This window comes from Podarcis pityusensis, assembly GCF_964106645.2.
Source record: "Podarcis pityusensis genome assembly, chromosome: 9".
Taxonomy (NCBI): Eukaryota; Metazoa; Chordata; class Lepidosauria; order Squamata; family Lacertidae; genus Podarcis; species Podarcis pityusensis.
Window position 1 is genome coordinate 29,909,812 of NC_138034.1, and position 18,532 is coordinate 29,928,343.

Here is an 18,532-nt window from a genome sequence, read left to right on the forward strand (position 1 = left end):
GTTCACCAATTCCTTCTCCCCTCCCCTGCACCACCTCCCATTCTATTCCGGATGCACCCCACCCCCCACAGATTGCATGTATAGGGAACTAAAGTGGAAAATCAGTAAAACACACACACACACACACATTCTTCTGCTTGTGGGAGCCTTGGCTGTCTTCAATTGACAGAACAGCACTTCTGGATTCAGCCTTTGGTGGCTTCATTTTGCTATTAATAAATGTCATTAGACTCAAATTTCTCGCTTACCTTTTGTACCATCAAGTTTTGCAGTAACTTTTTGTTCAGCCACATTCCAAACTATTACCAAATTATCTGCGCTTGCACTTGCAAACAGGTCGTGGTTATGGGGACACCAGGAAACGGCTGTGATGGTCTTCTTGTGCTCAGACATAATTGCCCACAGTTTGAACTCATTGTACCGATGATCCAGCTAAAAGGTTACACAGATTTAAAATTAAATGTAAATATACCTCAAAAGACAGTATGTGGATCTTGCTACTTTGAGAAACATTGAAAACTAATTACACATGCATTTTATGTATGACAGAAGCTTAAGAGCCACTAGGTTGCATCCCACAATCTTATTCAGAAGGATGTAAGGAAGGGTTGGGAGAGAGAGAGAGAGACCTTTAACACCACAGGAGAAGTAAAGGTGGCTAGTGGAGGGGGGGAAATCACCACAAATCAGGCAGAGATATACCCAAGTCTCGTCAATATTCCCTTGCCCCAGCAGCGCCATCCCAGAAGAGTCTAAAAGGGTCCACAAACCCTCAAGACAGTTGTTTCAGGGGGCACATGAGCTGCAAGGGAGAGAGGGGAATGAGAAACTTTCCTTTCATTGACTTCCTTAAGTTGGCTTACCTTAAGTTCCAAGAGTTGTAGCCAACTAAGTTCCACTCAGAATAGATCCACTGAAATTAATGGACATAAGTTAGTTACGTCCGTTAACAGCAATGGGTCTGCTGAGCAGCACTAGCACTGGATACAGCCCAAGGTTTCTGCCTTTAAACAGCACGCACTTTAATTGCACACATGAAGATATATTATAAAACTACTAGTATGTCTACAGAAGTATTAGGTTCCTGAAGAAATGTTTCCCAAAAAAGAATGAATCTCTTAAAGCTATGAGCCTGGATTAAGAAGGGGCACATGTACGCACATCTGGTGGGCATATGCAATGTTTTGCAGTTTTGACAGCAAGAGAAGGCAACAGCTTGAAGGGAAATCCAAGATGGAAACCTGATGCATAGAGGTAACAGTTTTCCTTAAACAGCTCTTGTGCCTACCTTTTAAAAAAAAAATATTGTGAGAGTTTAAACAACAATTTGGGAGTCCTAAGGCAGGCTGGGGAAATTAATGAAATTCAAGAGGACGAAATGGGATTGGGAATCATGCATGGAGTGATTGTGGATGCACATCTGATTGGAGATGTGTACCTAGCACTCAGTTCCCCCGCACATGGCACTGAGCTGAGGGGGCACAAAACTCAGAAGATCCATAATTGAAACCATCCATTTGGGGATGCCAAATTTTGAAATTGTACAGGGCACCATATTAAAAAAGATTACCGAAATCCACCCCTGTGTGTACCGTAATTGCAATGTTCACATAGGCTCTCAGCGAAACTTGTCAGATTTATCTGTTGAAGCAGACATAAATGGACATCTGTATCTGGGGCTACTGTTTTATATGCAACCCCTTTGCTACATCGAGACACATGACTTTTTGGCCTAAGTTACAGCTTTTGAAATATATAACAGTTCTGATAGAGAGCAGTATGCCGTATCTGTACCCCAGATTCCAAGTCACTCCAGCTTGGTTCCTCTGGTCCTGAACTAATGAACCGCTAACAGAATAAAAATTTAAAATTTCCCTAAAAAGGAACATTATATGTAGTTAGATTTTGTTTTAAAATAAATAAATAAAGTAAGATCTGTTTAATCCTGCGGCAACACTTACTAAGAAACATTACTGTGTAGCAGGAAAGAAAAATATTCACAGAGAAATCTAAAAATCCATCTCACCTGATATATATAAATAGCAAGAGTTGCACAATAGGCAAATCTATCTCCGCTCGCAGCACAGACGTCTTTATTCCATGGCTGACACCCAGCAGCTAATAAGCCCACTTGCTTAACCTGTGCCATTTTTGCCTGGAAAACAGAGAAACAGAATAATTTAAGTGATGTTTTATTCAGCACTTTGATGTAGAACAGTCTGGAGAACTAGGAAAAATATAGCTGTAAAGCAAGAAGACAGAATCTTGAATAAAACCACGCAAATATCCTTGTGATTAAATAAGCTCAGATTCTTTAATTGGTCTTTGGGACAGGTGAATGGAGACTTTGCATAGGTGCAATCTGCAAAGGCCAGTTCTCATACAAACTTCACTCATTAATTCCAATACATATTACAGTTCCGTTGAAACTTGCACATTTGGTCTAATTTTCTGATTACATCATTAAAATTAACATTGTGATAACTATGTATATATTTGTACCCAGCTCTTTCCCCACTTCACACCTAGGGCTTTTTTTCCAGGAGGAACTCACAAGAACTCATTTTCAGCACTTCTCAGGTAGACACCACTGCCATTATAAGAGAGCAAGGGAAGCGTTCGTGGTGAATTCTGGTACCTATTTTTCTAGAAAAATAGCACTGCTCATATCCATTAACTGATTGGCTGGGTTCTTAGATACTAAATGCTGAAAACGAGCTGCTGAGTCTGGGCTGCTTCAAATGAAGTAGTGGGAGGAAGATGGAGAGAGAGAGATGGTTTTCCTTCTGTACTGACATTTTCCATCTGCCTCAACTAAATGTACACGGGGTAAGAGTCTACTGAAGTGTGTTTATTCAATTTGGACAAATAGAAATTGTTTAGAAAACTGGATTTAAATGCATGAAATAACTCCTCTGCCCTGGCCACCTGAGGAAGAAATGACTGACTAGGGGAAAGAATTTTTGTTTATGAAAAGCCTGAAGGAAATCCCAAGATGATATGAAGAAATTATGCCTAAAGTGCAGGATGGATGAGTATACAGCAGCAGCCGCTCACTTGCCTGTTACCCAGCAGGGATGCCAAGATGGAGAGGCACTGCATCCTGGCTTTGGGCAGATCAATAATCACTGAGCCAGTGAAGCAGCTTCTTTCTTGATAATGGAACATTTCAGGCTGTCAGAACCTGGCTAGTCAAGTTTCATCACTCCAAAATGCCACTTTGCAGGAAGGCGCATCTAGGACTTGCGCAGGTGTTATTCTTTGGTATTATTATTAAATTTATTACCCGTCTTTTACCAGCAGGCGGGTAACAACTATTTAAAATGTAGTATTAAAAACAAATTACAGTAACGTGAATAGGGTGGATTCTAAAAAACATACATGTTGGGAATCCGAGGCCAGTGAGGTCCCCTTCACTATGGAGAACTGCAAAAAACTTGGACTGCACTGCATTTATTTGATCATAGTATCTATCTGATCTTTCTTTAGAAAAATGAGAGTTTTGGTTAGCTCAGTTGGTTAGAGCATGATGCTGAATAAACAGGTGGACAGGAAAACGACACATTCACACAAGGAAGCGCATTCATTATTTTATCCCTATATACACAGTCCGGTAAATGCCCGACTATGCCCAGCTTCCACCTATAGATAGGATGGTCCTACTTTACAGAGGACAGTCCTCTATTTGAAGGACCTTCCCATTCGGATCCAGTTTAAAGATAAACCCTTGAAACTGCCCATGATTCAGGGGTCAGCAAACTTTTTTAGCAGGGGGCCGGTCCACTGTCCCTCAGACCTTGTGGGGGGCCAGACTATATTTTTTGTTGGGGGGGGGATGAACGAATTCCTATTCCCCACAAATAACCCAGAGATGCATTTTAAATAAAAGCACACCATTTACTCATGTAAAAACACCAGGCAGGCCCCAGAAATATCCCAGAGATGCATTTTAAATAAAAGGACACATTCTACTCATATAAAAACACGCTGATTCCCGGACCGCCTGCAGGCTGGATTTAGAAGGTGATTGGGCTGGATCCGGACCCCGGGCCTTAGTTTGCCTACCCATGAGTTAGCACATGCACAGCAGACTCAGCAGGTAAAGGTCATAGTTTTCTGCCACAATGAAGAGATGTCTCTTATTTCTATTTAAATAAGAGTAATTATTTCTGAATTTGCATTTAGCATACACAAATTTTATGTAAATCCCTATCTTCTTTCAGCCACTTTATTAGAATCCCTATCTATAGGATGAAAACTCATTACTAACATCCTACATGCAAACTGCTCTTCCTTAGAAAACCTAATGGGATCCTCTACCATTCCACTTTGTTGTCACTACCAGCCTTATTCAGCTGATTTCAGACACCCACATTGCTTCAAAGAGGACCAAGCAATTGCAGTTTTCCTCAAGTTGTCTATTCACCATTTTGATGTAGTTTCTGATCCTCAGAAGCCAGAAGGCTCTGCATGGAAAACTCACATTTTGGAAAACCTGATAATATTCCAAAAATTCTTGCAATGTGGATTTTAATTTTTTTTAATTTCTACCTCAGTAATACAGTGGTACCTTGGGTTACATACGCTTCAGGTTACATACACTTCAGGTTACAGACTCCACTAACCCAGAAATAGTACCTTGGGTTAAGAATTTTGCTTCAGGATGAGAACAGAAATCGTGCTCCAGCAGCAGCAGGAGGCCCTATTAGTTAAAGTGGTGCTTCAGGTTAAGAACAGTTTCAGGTTAAGAACAGACCTCCGGAACGAATTAAGTACTTAACCCGAGGTACCACTGTATTCTAAAATCAATTGTGCAAAGACTTGAACCACTAGTCAACATTATGCATCCAAACCAGAACTACCGTATGTTTTGCTCTATAAGACTCACTTTTTCCCTCCTAAAAAGTAAGGGGAAATGTGTGTGCGTCTTATGGAGCGAATGCAGGCTGCGCAGCTATCCCAGAAGCCAGAACAGCAAGAGGGATTGCTGCTTTCACTGTGCAGCTATCCCTCTTGCTGTTCTGGCTTCTGAGATTCAGAATATATTTTTTCTTGTTTTCCTCCTCCAAAAACTAGGTGCGTCTTGTGGTCTGGTGCGTCTTATAGAGTGAAAAATACGGTAACTGACTTCCTCAGTAATTTAAATCAGTCACAGAGAAGCATATTCACCACAAACTGAAAGCAACTCTAAGAAAAAGAAAAGTTAAACCTCTTCAAGAGTAGGAATGCATAAAATCAGCCTTGCCAAATAAGTCTCAGCTACTCAAGACACAGGTGACACAAAAACATTTTGCTACACTCGTATTTTACATCATAAAATATTGTAAAAATTGATGACTATGGTTACCAAAGCTACAACGAAGGGGAAGGGAGAGAGACCTTTCTCCCAGCCAGTTACATCAAGAGCAATATTTTAAGCCCTTCCTCGTTTCTAAATATAGAAAAGTGATAAAATTGAAGGACTATTTGTTCTAGATCTCTTTGAACATGAGTATGTTTTTAATAAAATGGGCTGGCTTGAGAAAGCTGAATGACTCGGTTACCCCTACCTTAACAGAGATGTCATTTTCTGCAAGCCATTTAAGGATTTCCATGTCCGTTCCAAAGCCCTGCAGATTCCAAATATGCAGCCTCTTTCTGTCTATAATGTGAAACTGCTTTACACGACGGCTGAGGAAATTAAATCCTGATGTTGTTAACGAAATAATACTGCTACTAAAAGATGCTGGAGAGCAGTCCAAGCATGGTGTAGCACTACACACACGACACAGCAATGTCAGTAGCCTGGCAACTACAGCTCTCGAAGAGGTACTATGTTAATATGCAAGTGTGCATTTTCCTGAAGTCTTCCTGTTCCAGCTCTTGTGTTCTCAGTATTGGCTCTAACTTCATGATAATACCTTATCATTGTGTATAAGTAAGAGAGCCAGTGTGGTGTAGGACCTGGGGGACCAGTGTTCGAATCCCCACTCAGCATTAAGCTCAAGGGGTGCCCTTGGGCAAGCCACTGCCTCTCAGCTTAACCTATTTCACAGGGTTGTTGCGGGGATCATTTGAAGAGTGGGAGCAGAGGCAGATTTAGGGGAACACGACCAGTTAGGTCACACTGGGCATGGAGCCTCAGGGCTTCCACAACTATGCTGTAAAATGGAAGGCGAGAGGCGGGGGGGGGGGGTACCAAATTTGGGCATTCCACAAGGCACTGCTGAAATTTGAGATTCCAAGGACTACCACTGGTGGGACAACCATGTACACCACCTTGAGCTCCTTGGAGAAAAAAGTGGGTATAAATACATTAATTAATCAACTTATTGCCAGTCATATCCAATGCATGCTGTCTTTCTGTTTCCAACCATTTGTGTGTGCACAAATGAGAAAACACTGAAATGTCATATATAATGCCATTTATTAATTTCTGCAGGACATTCATTTTAGCCAAGCAATGTTGTTATCTGCTGTGTGTAGGGGGGAGCCATCTTTAAGGAGGCACCCACCCAGCTCTCAAACACAAGGTAAAATATCATCTGCAGTTTTCATAAATACTTATTTCTTTAATCAGGTGACAACCCTTAATACAACTACGCACACAAGAAGTTACAAGAAAAGAGACTCCATCCCTCTGTCATGTCCCTGTGACTCCTATGTGAGTAATGCATAGTGTATATACATGCACCTGCAGCATGCATGTATATGTGTAAAGGTAAAGGTACCCCTGCCCGTACGGGCCAGTCTTGACAGACTCTAGGGTTGTGCGCTCATCTCACTCTAGACACTTCCGGGTCACGTGGCCAGCGAGACGAAGCTGCTCTGGCGAACCGGCACCAGAGCAGCACACGGAACGCCGTTTACCTTCCCGCTATAAAGCGGTACCTATTTATCTACTTCCACTTGGACGTGCTTTCGAACTGCTAGGTGGGCAGGAGCTGGGACCGAACAACAGGAGCTCACCCCGCCGCGGGGATTCAAACCGCCGACCATGCGATCGGCAAGTCCTAGGCGCTGAGGTTTTACCCACAGCGCCACCCGCGTCCCTATGTATATGTGTACATACATATTATTCACAAAAGATCCATCTGCCTGACTCATCACAAATTATGGCATCCATATTTGTATGTTTGTATTGTCAGTGCATCTTCCTTTGTTTTGTTCTCTTGTGCTAAACTATGTTCATTCAGCTTCTCAGGTTTGAAGCCACATGATGCTACAACCTTGCAGAATGTAATCAGATCTGGGTCTCAGAAGTATCTGAATGGAAGATGGCGTAGAAACCGTATGAACACAGCCTTGAGCTCTACCCAGAAAAAGCAGGATATGAAAGATATTTAATTAATAAACTCTGTTCATATTATTTCTTTTAGACATAGTTATAACTTGCTATGATTTTTTAAAAATACAATATTGAACTGATCTTTTTATCCTGCTGTACCATTTTTAAAACTGCACTGCTGCAAGATGTTGATCATAACAACAAAGAGGATCTATGCAGCTGCATTTGTGCACTGTGATGTATTTCATGCAACTTACAACCAGTGCACCAAAATCCAGACTTTTCCACTCCCTCTACTCTCTCTTAAACCCATAGAAAATTATAATTTCCTAAGCAGTTGTTCGATATCTTTAAATTCCCCCCCCAAACATCATACAAAGATCACCATAGCAACCCTGTTTCTTATTGCAAAATACTGTTAATGCCTACACCAGTCTTCAAAAAACACTGAGTAAAATTCAATGCTGCATTTAGTAAAACTGGCTTTATATCTATTAATCGCTTCTTAATTATTTCCCACCTTGATAGCTATTGCATCAATTTCTTCCAATTCAGTAAAATAAACATTTTGCAGTATATTGTATTTTAAGCACAGAACCCCAACCAGATACCACTGTTTGCAAAGTGACAGCTTACCTTTAGCTCCAAACATCAAATTGTTATTGTAAAACATTGCATTACATGATTAATTTTAATTTCACCCATCAAATAAATATTTCTGATTCAATCACTGCACTGCAGTGCGAAGTATAAATGCTATAAACAACAGGCAATATGCTGCAGAAAGATTCAGTGAGATTCAATACAAAGCAGTTATTTCTAGAAAAGAAAGGATCTTACTCTTTGCTGTCCATCATACCAATCGTCTTCATCAAACCAATACGAAATACAACTCATCCAAGCCATTGTATACTTGAAATGTAGGATATGGTAACTAAGCCCTTGAATAATGCTAAGGCAATATGGATTCTGTGTGGAAATTTCTGAGACTACACAGAGATGAGCCCAATGCTCTGTGAAATCAACTCATCTATAAAAGCAAGTTTGACTATGACTATTTCATAGAAAACATTTTTAAAAGATTCAAGCACAAATAAGATCCATATATGGTATGAGATCCAAACAAGGAAAGGAGAACAACTTAGGATGGGGGGGGGGACACACACAAAACCATTACTATATTATTATATTGAAGTTTATTATCTTTCGGGCTATAGAAAACAACATAGACTGTCTCTCTTAGTTCAATGGGATTCACTCCCATCCCAAGTTAGTTTGCATAAGACTGCAGCCTAAGCACTAATGCAGTGATAGCATGTTGGAAATTAAATCTCAATGAACACTGTGCAATCAGGACAATCTTAAGTATATCCGGTGCCGTAGTGCAAAGATCCCTCCGGCGCCCCTCCCCCCCGTTTTCCAGAGTTGCTGAGCTTTTTATGGCACTGCCGGCAGCATTGCAGGGCTGGAGGAGGCAGGCAGTGGCTGGAGGGCGGCTCCTTTGGTGGGAAAGAGGCGGAGGCTCCGGGCACGGCACTGCTTTAGCGAGGCGGGCGAGGGTGGCAAGCTGGTGCCCGGAGGCGCCACGCCCAGCCTCCGCCTATTCACTGGTGCCTGTGCCACAGTGGCCACGGTAGGTAGAGGCTCCAGGCGCGGTGCTGCTTCGGAGCGGCATGGCGGAGGCGGGCAAGGGCAACGAGCTGATGCCAGGAGGCGATGCGTCCAGCCTCTGCCTCTTCCCTGGAGCCCTCCAGAACTTGGCACCCCGGCCTCTATGGGCAAGATGCCTCTGTGTGCAATCAATCCAGTGGCCCATACAGTCATACCTCGGGTAACAGATGCTTCAGGTTGTGTTTTTTCAGGTTACGGACCGCCAAAACCCGGACGTACAGGAACGGGTTACTTCCGGGTTTCAGCGATCGCGCTTTGCGATGAATGCACAGACGCGCACGGATCCCGCATGGATCATGTTCACAACCCGAGCATCCACTGTATTTATTTATAGAAGTATTTAACTATTACCATATCATAAAATATCAAGCTGGTGTACACTGCTAAAACACAGAATACCATTTTAAAAAATGAAATTAAATTTGAAACGCATATAATCATTAAGGTGATTGGTGAGAGACACCCCCACGCACACACAAAACACCTGCAAACGTTTGTGGGCAAAAATAATGTCTTGAAGTGATGCCTGAAAGTTAAAAGCAAGGATGCCGGACAAATCTTTGCTGGAATAGTGTTCCAGAGCATGGGATAGGTGACGTTAAATGTCCAACTTCCAGTTGAGGCCAGTCAGTCCTCTGTAACATCGGGGCCAGTGATCGAGCTAAGATCCAATGGATGTCCAACATTGCATTTCTTTTCTTTTCTTTTCGAACGGTGACATGCAAGCAACCATAAGTTGTCTGAAATTCGCATCATTGTGATGCTTTCAACCACATAATTTTTTTAAAAGTATGTGGCATTTTTTATTTTTTTTAAAGAGCAGACAGGTGTGAGAAGGAAGCTTAATCTTCCCCTTCAAATGTCCACTCAACTAAAATTGGGGGGGGGGGGGGGGAGAGAGACTAATTCCAAGATTGGAAGCAGATCTGTGTGTCTTCAGCATATTGTTGACAACGTACTCCAAAGCTCCAGATGACCCCACTCAGCGGTTTCATGTAGATGTTAAACAGCACAGGGGATAAAACTGAACCCTGAGGAACCCCCACATTGAAGAATCCACAGGCCCGAAGAGCAGTCCCCAAGCATCAACCTCTGTAAAAGACTAACCACAGCAAAGCACCCACCCCAAACTCGGATAGGTGCTCCAGGAGGATACCAAGGCTGATGGTACTGAAAGCGCCTGTGAGTTCAAGGAGAATTATAAGGGACACATTTCCCCTGTCTCTCTCCTGACACAAGTCATTCTATAGGGCAACCAAAGCAGTTTCTATGCCAAAACTGGGTCTAAACCCGGATTGAAATGGATCTAGAAAATCAGTTTCCTCCAAGAGTGCCTGGATACAGTCTACATAACCTTGCCCAAGAAGGCAAGATTGGCAACTTACTTATGCTGCAATCCTATACCCCTGATTTCGAAGGGGCTCACTTTCAAATAGAAATGCATAGTATTGCGCCGTAAAAGAGCAACTTCACCCTCACTCCAAATTCAATCTCAGTCAACCTCATAAGGTGCATACATGATAAGGTACAAAGGTAAATGACCCCTGGACAGTTAAGCCCAGTCAAAGGCAACTATGCGGTGTGGCACTCATCTCCCTTCAGGTCGAGGGAGCTGGCGTTTGTTCACAGACAACTTTCTGGGCAATGTGGCCAGCATGACTAAACCGGTTCTGGCGTAATGGAACACCGTGACATAAGCCAGAGCGCACGGAAATGCTGTACACCTTCCTGCCACAGTGGTACCTATTTATCTACTTGCACTGGTATGCTTTCAAACTGCTAGGTTGGAAAAAGCTGGGACAGAGCAATGGGAGCTCAACCCACCTCATGGATTTGAACTGTCGACCTTCCAATCAGCAAGTCCAACAGGTTCAGTGGTTTAGACCACAGCACCACATACACAATATGGCTCATCTGAAGTAGTAAATCAAAGTGAATTTCTATTAATGCTTTCAATATTTATTTATCTACCACAGGCTTTCTGCTTAATATACAAGTACTTCTCAATTGCTGCTCCCTTCCAACAAGAAAGTCTTGGTCATTTTTTCCAACATATGAAATTAGAGCCGTTTATTTAAAACAAAACGTAACCGAGCAATATTAAACTTATAACAAAGATAAATGGGGATATTCTTGATTTGATCTAAATTTAGACCAGCTTTTGAAAGTAATCCCAGGAGTCTTCAAAGGAGATATAAACACAAATCCCATCCAATGCATTGCTACTTAATTCTGTGATTAGTGTCACCATGGTGACCGAGCCAGTCCAGACCCCAGAAACCCTTGCTTAAAAGTCTATGGTTCTACATGGCACTAACCACATAGCCTTCAATTAATAGCAAAAGCCAATAAGAACACAATGCACTCTGCAGAATCAAACCCTGGATCCAGACCTGCATATAAAGTGAAGACATTGTAACATTATTACAGTATACACAAGTTTTTAACATTCAAACAAGTTTCTTTTTAAAGTCCAGGTTTCTGAAGATGCATGCATAAACTTCCCCTAGTCCAAAGTCCGTTCCGGGGGCCTAATCCGGCCCTCTGTTCGATTTAATCTGGCCCCCATGGCAGTATATGACCCGGGGTAAAATCCAAAAAAACAACAACTCAACAACTAGGGGGTCAAATTGTAAAAAACCTGGCCCTCGTTGAAAAAAGTTTGGGCACCCCTGAGACCATATACCATACTTATGGAAAAGTTTTGCTTAATCTGCTTAACAAGTTAAGTGTTATGTGGCAGCAGTCCACTGGGACTAGGGTGCGAGAACTCACAAGTATATACAGTGGTGCCTCGCAAGACGAAATTAATTCGTTCCGCGAGTTTTGTCGTCTTGCGATTTTTTTCGTCTTGCGAAGCACGGTGTCAGGAAAGTTTTGGAAAAGCTTCAAAAATCACCAAAGTCTTTAAAAACCTCAAAAAAGGCTACCACACCGCGTTCTATGAGTTGCTCCTCGAAGTCAAGTCGCAACTGTATTAACGGTGTTAAGAAAAAGGAAACAAACTTGCAAGACGTTTCCGTCTTGCGAAGCAAGCCCATAGGGAAAATCGTCTTGCGAAGCAGCTCAAAAAACGAAAAACCCTTTAGTCTAGCGAGTTTTTCGTCTTGCGAGGCATTCGTCTTGCGGGGCACCACTGTAAACGATGATGGCCCAGGGGAGAGAGCTGGAAAAGTGTTAAGGAGCACCCTGGAGCTTAACAGAGTAAGCAGAACTTCAGAATCTGAAGGTGAAGCTACTGCCACAGAAATCCTTTTAGCATTTTATACAAGGAGTTAAAAGAAGTCTAGGCCCATATGAAGCTAACTGAAACTTTATTTCAGTAATACCTTTATGGTACTGACCAAAATGACACAAAATTATAGAAAGCTTTTGTACTCTCCAGATCTCTTAATAAAGCAAGAGGGAGGGGAAAAAACCCTCCCCATAAACTGAAAAATTAGGCTACTAGAGCCATGAAATCCAACATGAGGCACAACTGTCCTAGTTGAAGCTGATGCGAGTTGTAGTTCAAACCATCAGGAGAGCACTAGGTTGGAGAAGAATAGTTTATAAACAATAGCTGAAAGGAAGGAGAGTTTTGTGAAAACGTTTTCAAAGAAGCTGTGATGTTTCAAGGATAGGAATACGTAAATATAACCATTCCTGTTTAGGCTCTCTACAGGCATTCAGTCTAGTCATTGTCTTTATTGCCATAACTAAAATACCATACTACCAATAACATCAAGAACCAGCCCATGGACACCCCAAGTATCCCACTGGAAAGCATTATTACTTCCTATAAAAATTCTGTTCTGTTGTTGCTTCTCTCTCATGTTTATTTAGTAAAACTGAGAAACAAACAGTTGAAGGGGAAATTAATATAACTGGAATCCAAACACAGCAGGAAGGCTCACTGGATAAGTGCTGAGTAACAAAAAAGGCTTCTTAACCCTTATGGTCAATCTTATAAAATGGTTGGCTAGTGGGTTCTAATGGAATATTCCTCTGGTGTGCTGGGGGTTTTTTGGTCTGCAAGAAGTTTTTCTCTTTTTTTTAAAGGAAGGGAACACTGGATCATGTTTCCTCAGCTACAGTCCAATGTAGCACTATTTTTCCTGGACTGAATTATTCAGTTCTGCTGCACATACACAGTACAGTACATCAGTCCTAACTCTGTGGATTACCACATAGTGTGCTGCATGAAAGTTTAGCATGTGGACTGTTAGTCACCTGTACTTCTGAGGCAGTTTTTAAACAGATTATAAGCAGTGTCAGAATGCAGTTCACCATGAGGCTACAAATAAACTCTCTTCCTAGTTAGCACTTCCACAAGTTATTTTTTAATGGTCCTTTGCAAAGGCACTTGATGCACAATGTACACAGCTTGAGGGGGGAACTTACTGGGGATCCACAAGCACCCCTTTTGGGTAAGATGTACTTTTTTCATAGACCCTAGCTACGAGTCCTTCTTCAAGAAGCTGGCTGAGCAGCATGCTCGTTGGCTGGCTCTTGTGATTATTATTAAAACACACACACAACAAGCACTTTCAAGTTGAAAAATAATAATACACTCGCTTTTTAGAAAAGGCACCAAATCTACCTTTAAGTAGAGGAACATGTCATATACCTAAAACCCTTTTTTTTAAGCTAAAAGCTGCCCAAAATATTGGAGTGGGGTGGAGTGGAGGAGATGAAGAGAGAAGAAACCAGTGTTCAGTTTGATAGAGGAGGAAAGGGAAGAATGAGCAGAGCCAACAGGGCCAGTTGTGGGGGAGCAGGAGCTCCTGTGGATGTGTATATCTGTACACAAGTAATCATTACTCAAACTGCACATACTTCTTCCACTTTCCAATTTATTTTTCTGATCTCATTGTAAGCCACATGTTTAAACATTTTGCATTTTAATTCTCCATGAAATCAAATGAACACTCTGGGCAGATATCACTGTTAGACAAATGGATTATTCAAAGGGAATAATAATGCTAACCCCCAGTGCCATCATTAAGCAAGCAAGGGATTTTCAGCTTTTCAAAAGCACAGAATTTCAATGTCGCCATGTTTTTGTCTTTAAAACAACCCAGTTCCATAGAGAGATCACTTCACACTGCCTTCACATTTCATCATGCAACTGAATGGAGGAAGGGATAGTTGGCTCTTCAATACAGTACTTGGCTTACAACATCGCATTCTTTAAGTTTGCTTGAATGTTCTATGATCTATTTGAGTGCTTGCCTTATTCTATTGTTGCTATATATTGTTCAGCATCTCTCCGATTTCAACCACTGAATGTTGTAGATGCGACATCTTAAAAACTAATAGATTTATTGCAGTATGTAGTCTCCTGGATGGGAGCCTACATCTGATGGCTCTAGTCCAAGGAAGCCCATGCCACAGTCAACCTAAGACAATTTGTTTTTCCTAACACAGCTACACCTCTGAATGTTGTAGACACGTACAAAGTGGGGAAAGCATTGCAGCACTATGCCTGCCCTTTTATACCAAAAACTGTATACACTTTTCCTTCAAATCTACATGCAACAAGTTGTTTTTTTAAAGTGACGGCACGCTGTCAGAAACCCCGCTTGTACAAACACAAAAGAAAAATCAAAACGCTTCTATTATTACTACCTGAAAAAAATGCTTGTTTGCAGTAGCCACTTCCCACGTGCACCCGGATCACAAAACATGGAACTGTAAAGTATTCTAATCCCGCCCCCCTTTAAAAAGAAAAAGTTAAGCACACCCTGTCTTTTTGGATGGGGGGGGGAGCAAGCATCTTAATCCGAAACGCTTGCCAGAAAACGTACTTATTTTTCCATAACCTAAAAAACGAAAGAGGCACAAGAGCTACAGATGAATATCATGAGCAGGAGAGAAGAGCGTGAAGGGTTGGAATCAGGACCACAAGCCAAGTACGAATTGCGAGATAAATAGATCCCAAAGGGAAAGGCGGCCAGGCCAGCAGCGCACAGGCAGGACTCCCGCAACGTGGCTGCAAGGGCTCCCAGGCTGCACGACAGCCAAGCCAAGCCACGCCTCAGCTTCCTTCCCCACCTAGGAAAGGTCAGCGAGGCCCCTTTCCCGCCCGCTTCCCACCTGGGGAACAGACAACCGGCTTGCATCAAGGGCTACAGGTTGGTCTCCTCGCCACACCAACCCGCTCTCGGCTCCGCTCGCTTGCCCGTCTGCCTCCTGCTGCAGCCTACCTGCCCGTGGCGCGGCGCTGGCAGGCGCTACTGGACTTGCCCGCGCACGCACGACAACGCAGGCGCACTCCGCGCGCGCTGACAGCTCCGAGAGAGGCGCAGCGCGGCGACGCCGCGGAGGAAAAGAAGCAGCCGCCGCAGGCGGGAGGCTAACCTCGTTACCTTGGCAACTGGCTGGGCCCGCCCCCTTCGCTTCGCGCGGATTACTGGCTGCTCGATGGAGGGGCGTGGCGTTCTCGTGATGGACGTCGCGGCAGCGGGGGGGGCGGGTTGCCAAGGCAACGGGCCGGGTGAGAGGGGAAAGGCTTAGCCCACAAACAGTATCACGGGCGGCCTGGCCTTGGAAGGTGGATTTTGCTCCCCCCACTTTTGTCTACGCTCACTTTTTCTCGCATGCCTCATTTTTTTAAAATTTGTAACTCCCACCTCTTTCTTCTGGTGCGAGGTTTTATTGGGGAGGCAACCATGGTCAGGAAAGGGAACTTTTAAAAATGCGTGGATAAATGAAATAGTAATAAATATACCACGCATCTGAGGAAATGGACCCTATTCCATGAAAGGTTGTGCCCTATTTTTTTTATTTTTTATAGCCTTTAAGGTGCTATCAGATTTGTGGAATGCTCTCCCCCAAGGAGGTTCATCTGGTCCCTTCCATTATACACCTTTAGGAGCCAGACGAAAACATTCAACCAGGCCTTTGGTTAATTAACATCTTATTCCCCTTTTTAAATGTGTTTGTTTTTTGGGGGGTGTTTATTCTGTGGTTTTTGTTATTGTTTTATTACATGCTTTTGAGTTTTATATATTGTGTTTTTATACCATGAGCCACCCTGATATCTTCGGATGAATGCAAGGACTGTGAAATGTAGCCTTATGAGGCTTTGCCCTCGGGTGGGAAAAATATTGCGCCTGGGAAAGGGAAGTGGGAGTCAACAGACACTCCAGGAATAGTTTCGGAGAAAATGCTTTTATTTCTACCATCCATGAACTGGTAGAAGGAGCAAGTGTGATAAGTCACAAAAAGCATGCACGAGTTCACAATCAAGTGCACAAGCATATATACCCCTTTCCAGTTCCCTCCCCCTTTCTCCTCCCTCAGGAGTTCCTCTGAGCATGAACAGAAAGCTGTCTTGGGACTATTGTGGACTCTTGGCACCCTTCCCAGGAAAGGGGGGGGGTGAGAAGCCAAGGGGTTTTCAGCATGTTCAGATATGTTTCAATCTCTTGTTCTGGCATGGTTCCGGGACAGAAAGTAAGTTGCAATGTGGTTCTTTAGCAAGGCCAGAAGACATGAGAAAGGCCTGAGAAACAATGGACTGTTCTCTACCTTTGTTACAACAGAGCGGAATGTTTCTGATGCTTAGCTGCTGAGAAAATGATTTTGAAAAGTTTTGAGAAGCTTTGAGCCTGCTTTGGTGGGGGGGTGACTTCGGGCCTAGGTGAGGTCGCCTGTCCTCACCTTCCTTCAATACCAGTGTAATAAAATGATAATAATTCTACTTGTTTTTCTTCGCCTCTTGATGACTCAGTGCTGTGCGAATTTATTCCATTGGAAACACTGTGCTCAGAAGTGAGATGAAATGTTCTGTTTGTGGCATTGGATGAGTTATTCCTCTTGGGTCTGTGAGCTCTGCGGAACTGCAAAGAGCTCCTCTCAAAACCCTACTGGCACATCAGGGACAGAATCCGCTTCACACAATCAGGCAGTGAAAATATACATGTCAGTGTAGTGGACTCGCATCTCCCATATGGCATAATGCAAGGCCCATGTTTTCAAGTTCAAATAATGGGGGGGGGGGTGTTTCACAGAAGTTTGCCCCCATATATGCAGTGAGTGTACAAATTTCTGCTGAACTACACAGTTCCCATTCCCACTGATTCAAACCTGTTTGAACTGATGGCACAATATGAATTATTAGGAAAGATAATATGAATAGATGTGAGCAAAATTTTATCAAAGCAACATACTGAATTATTATTTCAAACCTATGATTTGAGTGACCTCTGGTGGGAGTTAATAATGCAGTAGACACTCATCAGATGCTTACAAAAGGATTTACCGTTCTTCCAGATCATAGTTTGATTGGAGAGGGAGATATTGATTTAATTTAGGGTTGCTATACGTCTGGAATTTCCCAGACATATACAGAATACTGCAGTTGACAGCAGTGTCTGTGTGGAAATTGGCAAAAATGTATGGGAAAATCTGGACGTTTGTTGGCAGTGCTGTTGTTGCCTATTTCCCATAAAAATAGCTCAAAAATGGCATTTTTTTCTTGCAGTTTTGCCAAAAAAGTTCAGCAAAACTAAAAGAAGCTCAACAACTTTGCCAAAAATGCTACACATGCATGGCCCACCCTCCCTTCTTGGGAGGATTTTCACCAGATTCAAGCCCACTTCTCTGCTTTCCCCCATTCTTCCAAGTGAAACCACCTATGGTGCCTCAACATTCTTGTTTCAGGATTCCTCCCTCCTCTTTTTTTTCTATGAGATTGCCTTTCTAGCCTGTGAGCTAATGCAGCCATGTAGTGCCACTGCTACATCTCTTCCTCCCTTAGGAAAGAAACCTTGTGTAAACAAGCTCATCCCATGATCAGTGGCTCTGCAGAACTGTTTCCCTTTTTAGTGCTTTCCCTTCACTCTGTTTTACTTTTCCTCCTCTCTCTTTCCTCCAGATGCGGTCGCCAAGCGGTCATCACTGCATATGGTATGGTGGCTGCTGTTGTTTGAGACCACACACAGCTTGGCTGGGAATTCCATCCCCGCTGCCTGACCAGGCTGGTCTGGACTGCAGCCAAGTAGGCAGCAGGACATAGCCAGTCCAGCCCACTGATGCCTCTTGCAGAGTTGTCAGATGGTTGATCTGCACTACACAGCACCTAGGATTTATTTATTTATTGTGGAGGTCATGTGATCAGAAGACAGCTTTCTGGACCGTACATCTTCAGACTGCAGGTGAAAGTCTATTTCTAAATGCTTCCCATAAAACAAAACAAAAATGTTAAACCTGCTTGCAAGTCAAAAAGGAAAAAAAGCCCGTCAAGGAGTAACATTTTCGCCTGGCCTTCTCCCCTGCTGTGTGCTGATTTGCAGGGATTTTTCAACAGACACTGTGTGCCTTGGATTTCACGAGGGACGGAAGATGAGGTAAAAATGAAAGAAAATAAACAATGATCAGAAGCAAGTCCCACAAAATTCAATGAGGAAAAATATATCACACCCCAACCTCTGAGTGGTGTGAGATTCCAGGGGTGCCAGGCAGGTGCACTTACTAGGGTCTGTGCTTCCTTTTGCACAATGAGGAACAGCGGAGACTGTGGTGTCTTTATGATATATGGTTCATTTACACATATATACAACCTGAGGCTAGATGGAGAGAGTTCAGAGCATTCACATCCCAAGAGGG

The 18,532-nt window shown here is 42.9% G+C and overlaps 1 protein-coding gene across 9 annotated transcripts in view; it reads right to left on the minus strand.

Annotated features, from left to right (window-relative positions):
- WDR17 (WD repeat domain 17) overlaps positions 1–15,217 on the minus strand; it is a 52,743-nt gene extending 37,526 nt beyond the window's left edge. For 2 of the 9 annotated variants that reach the window (XR_013990696.1, XR_013990697.1), the window contains exons 1-3: positions 8,108–8,305; positions 2,027–2,155; positions 249–432 (exon numbers count right to left, since the gene is read on the minus strand). Coding sequence is in view for 7 of the 9 variants with exons in the window: in XM_081021673.1 (XP_080877799.1) it covers positions 249–432; positions 2,027–2,155; positions 8,108–8,173 (379 nt within the window). In the remaining 2 variants the exon portion in view is untranslated. The other 7 variants (XM_081021678.1, XM_081021676.1, XM_081021677.1 and 4 more) reach the window with 7 other exon arrangements.
- Positions 15,218–18,532: the final 3,315 nt, after the last annotated feature.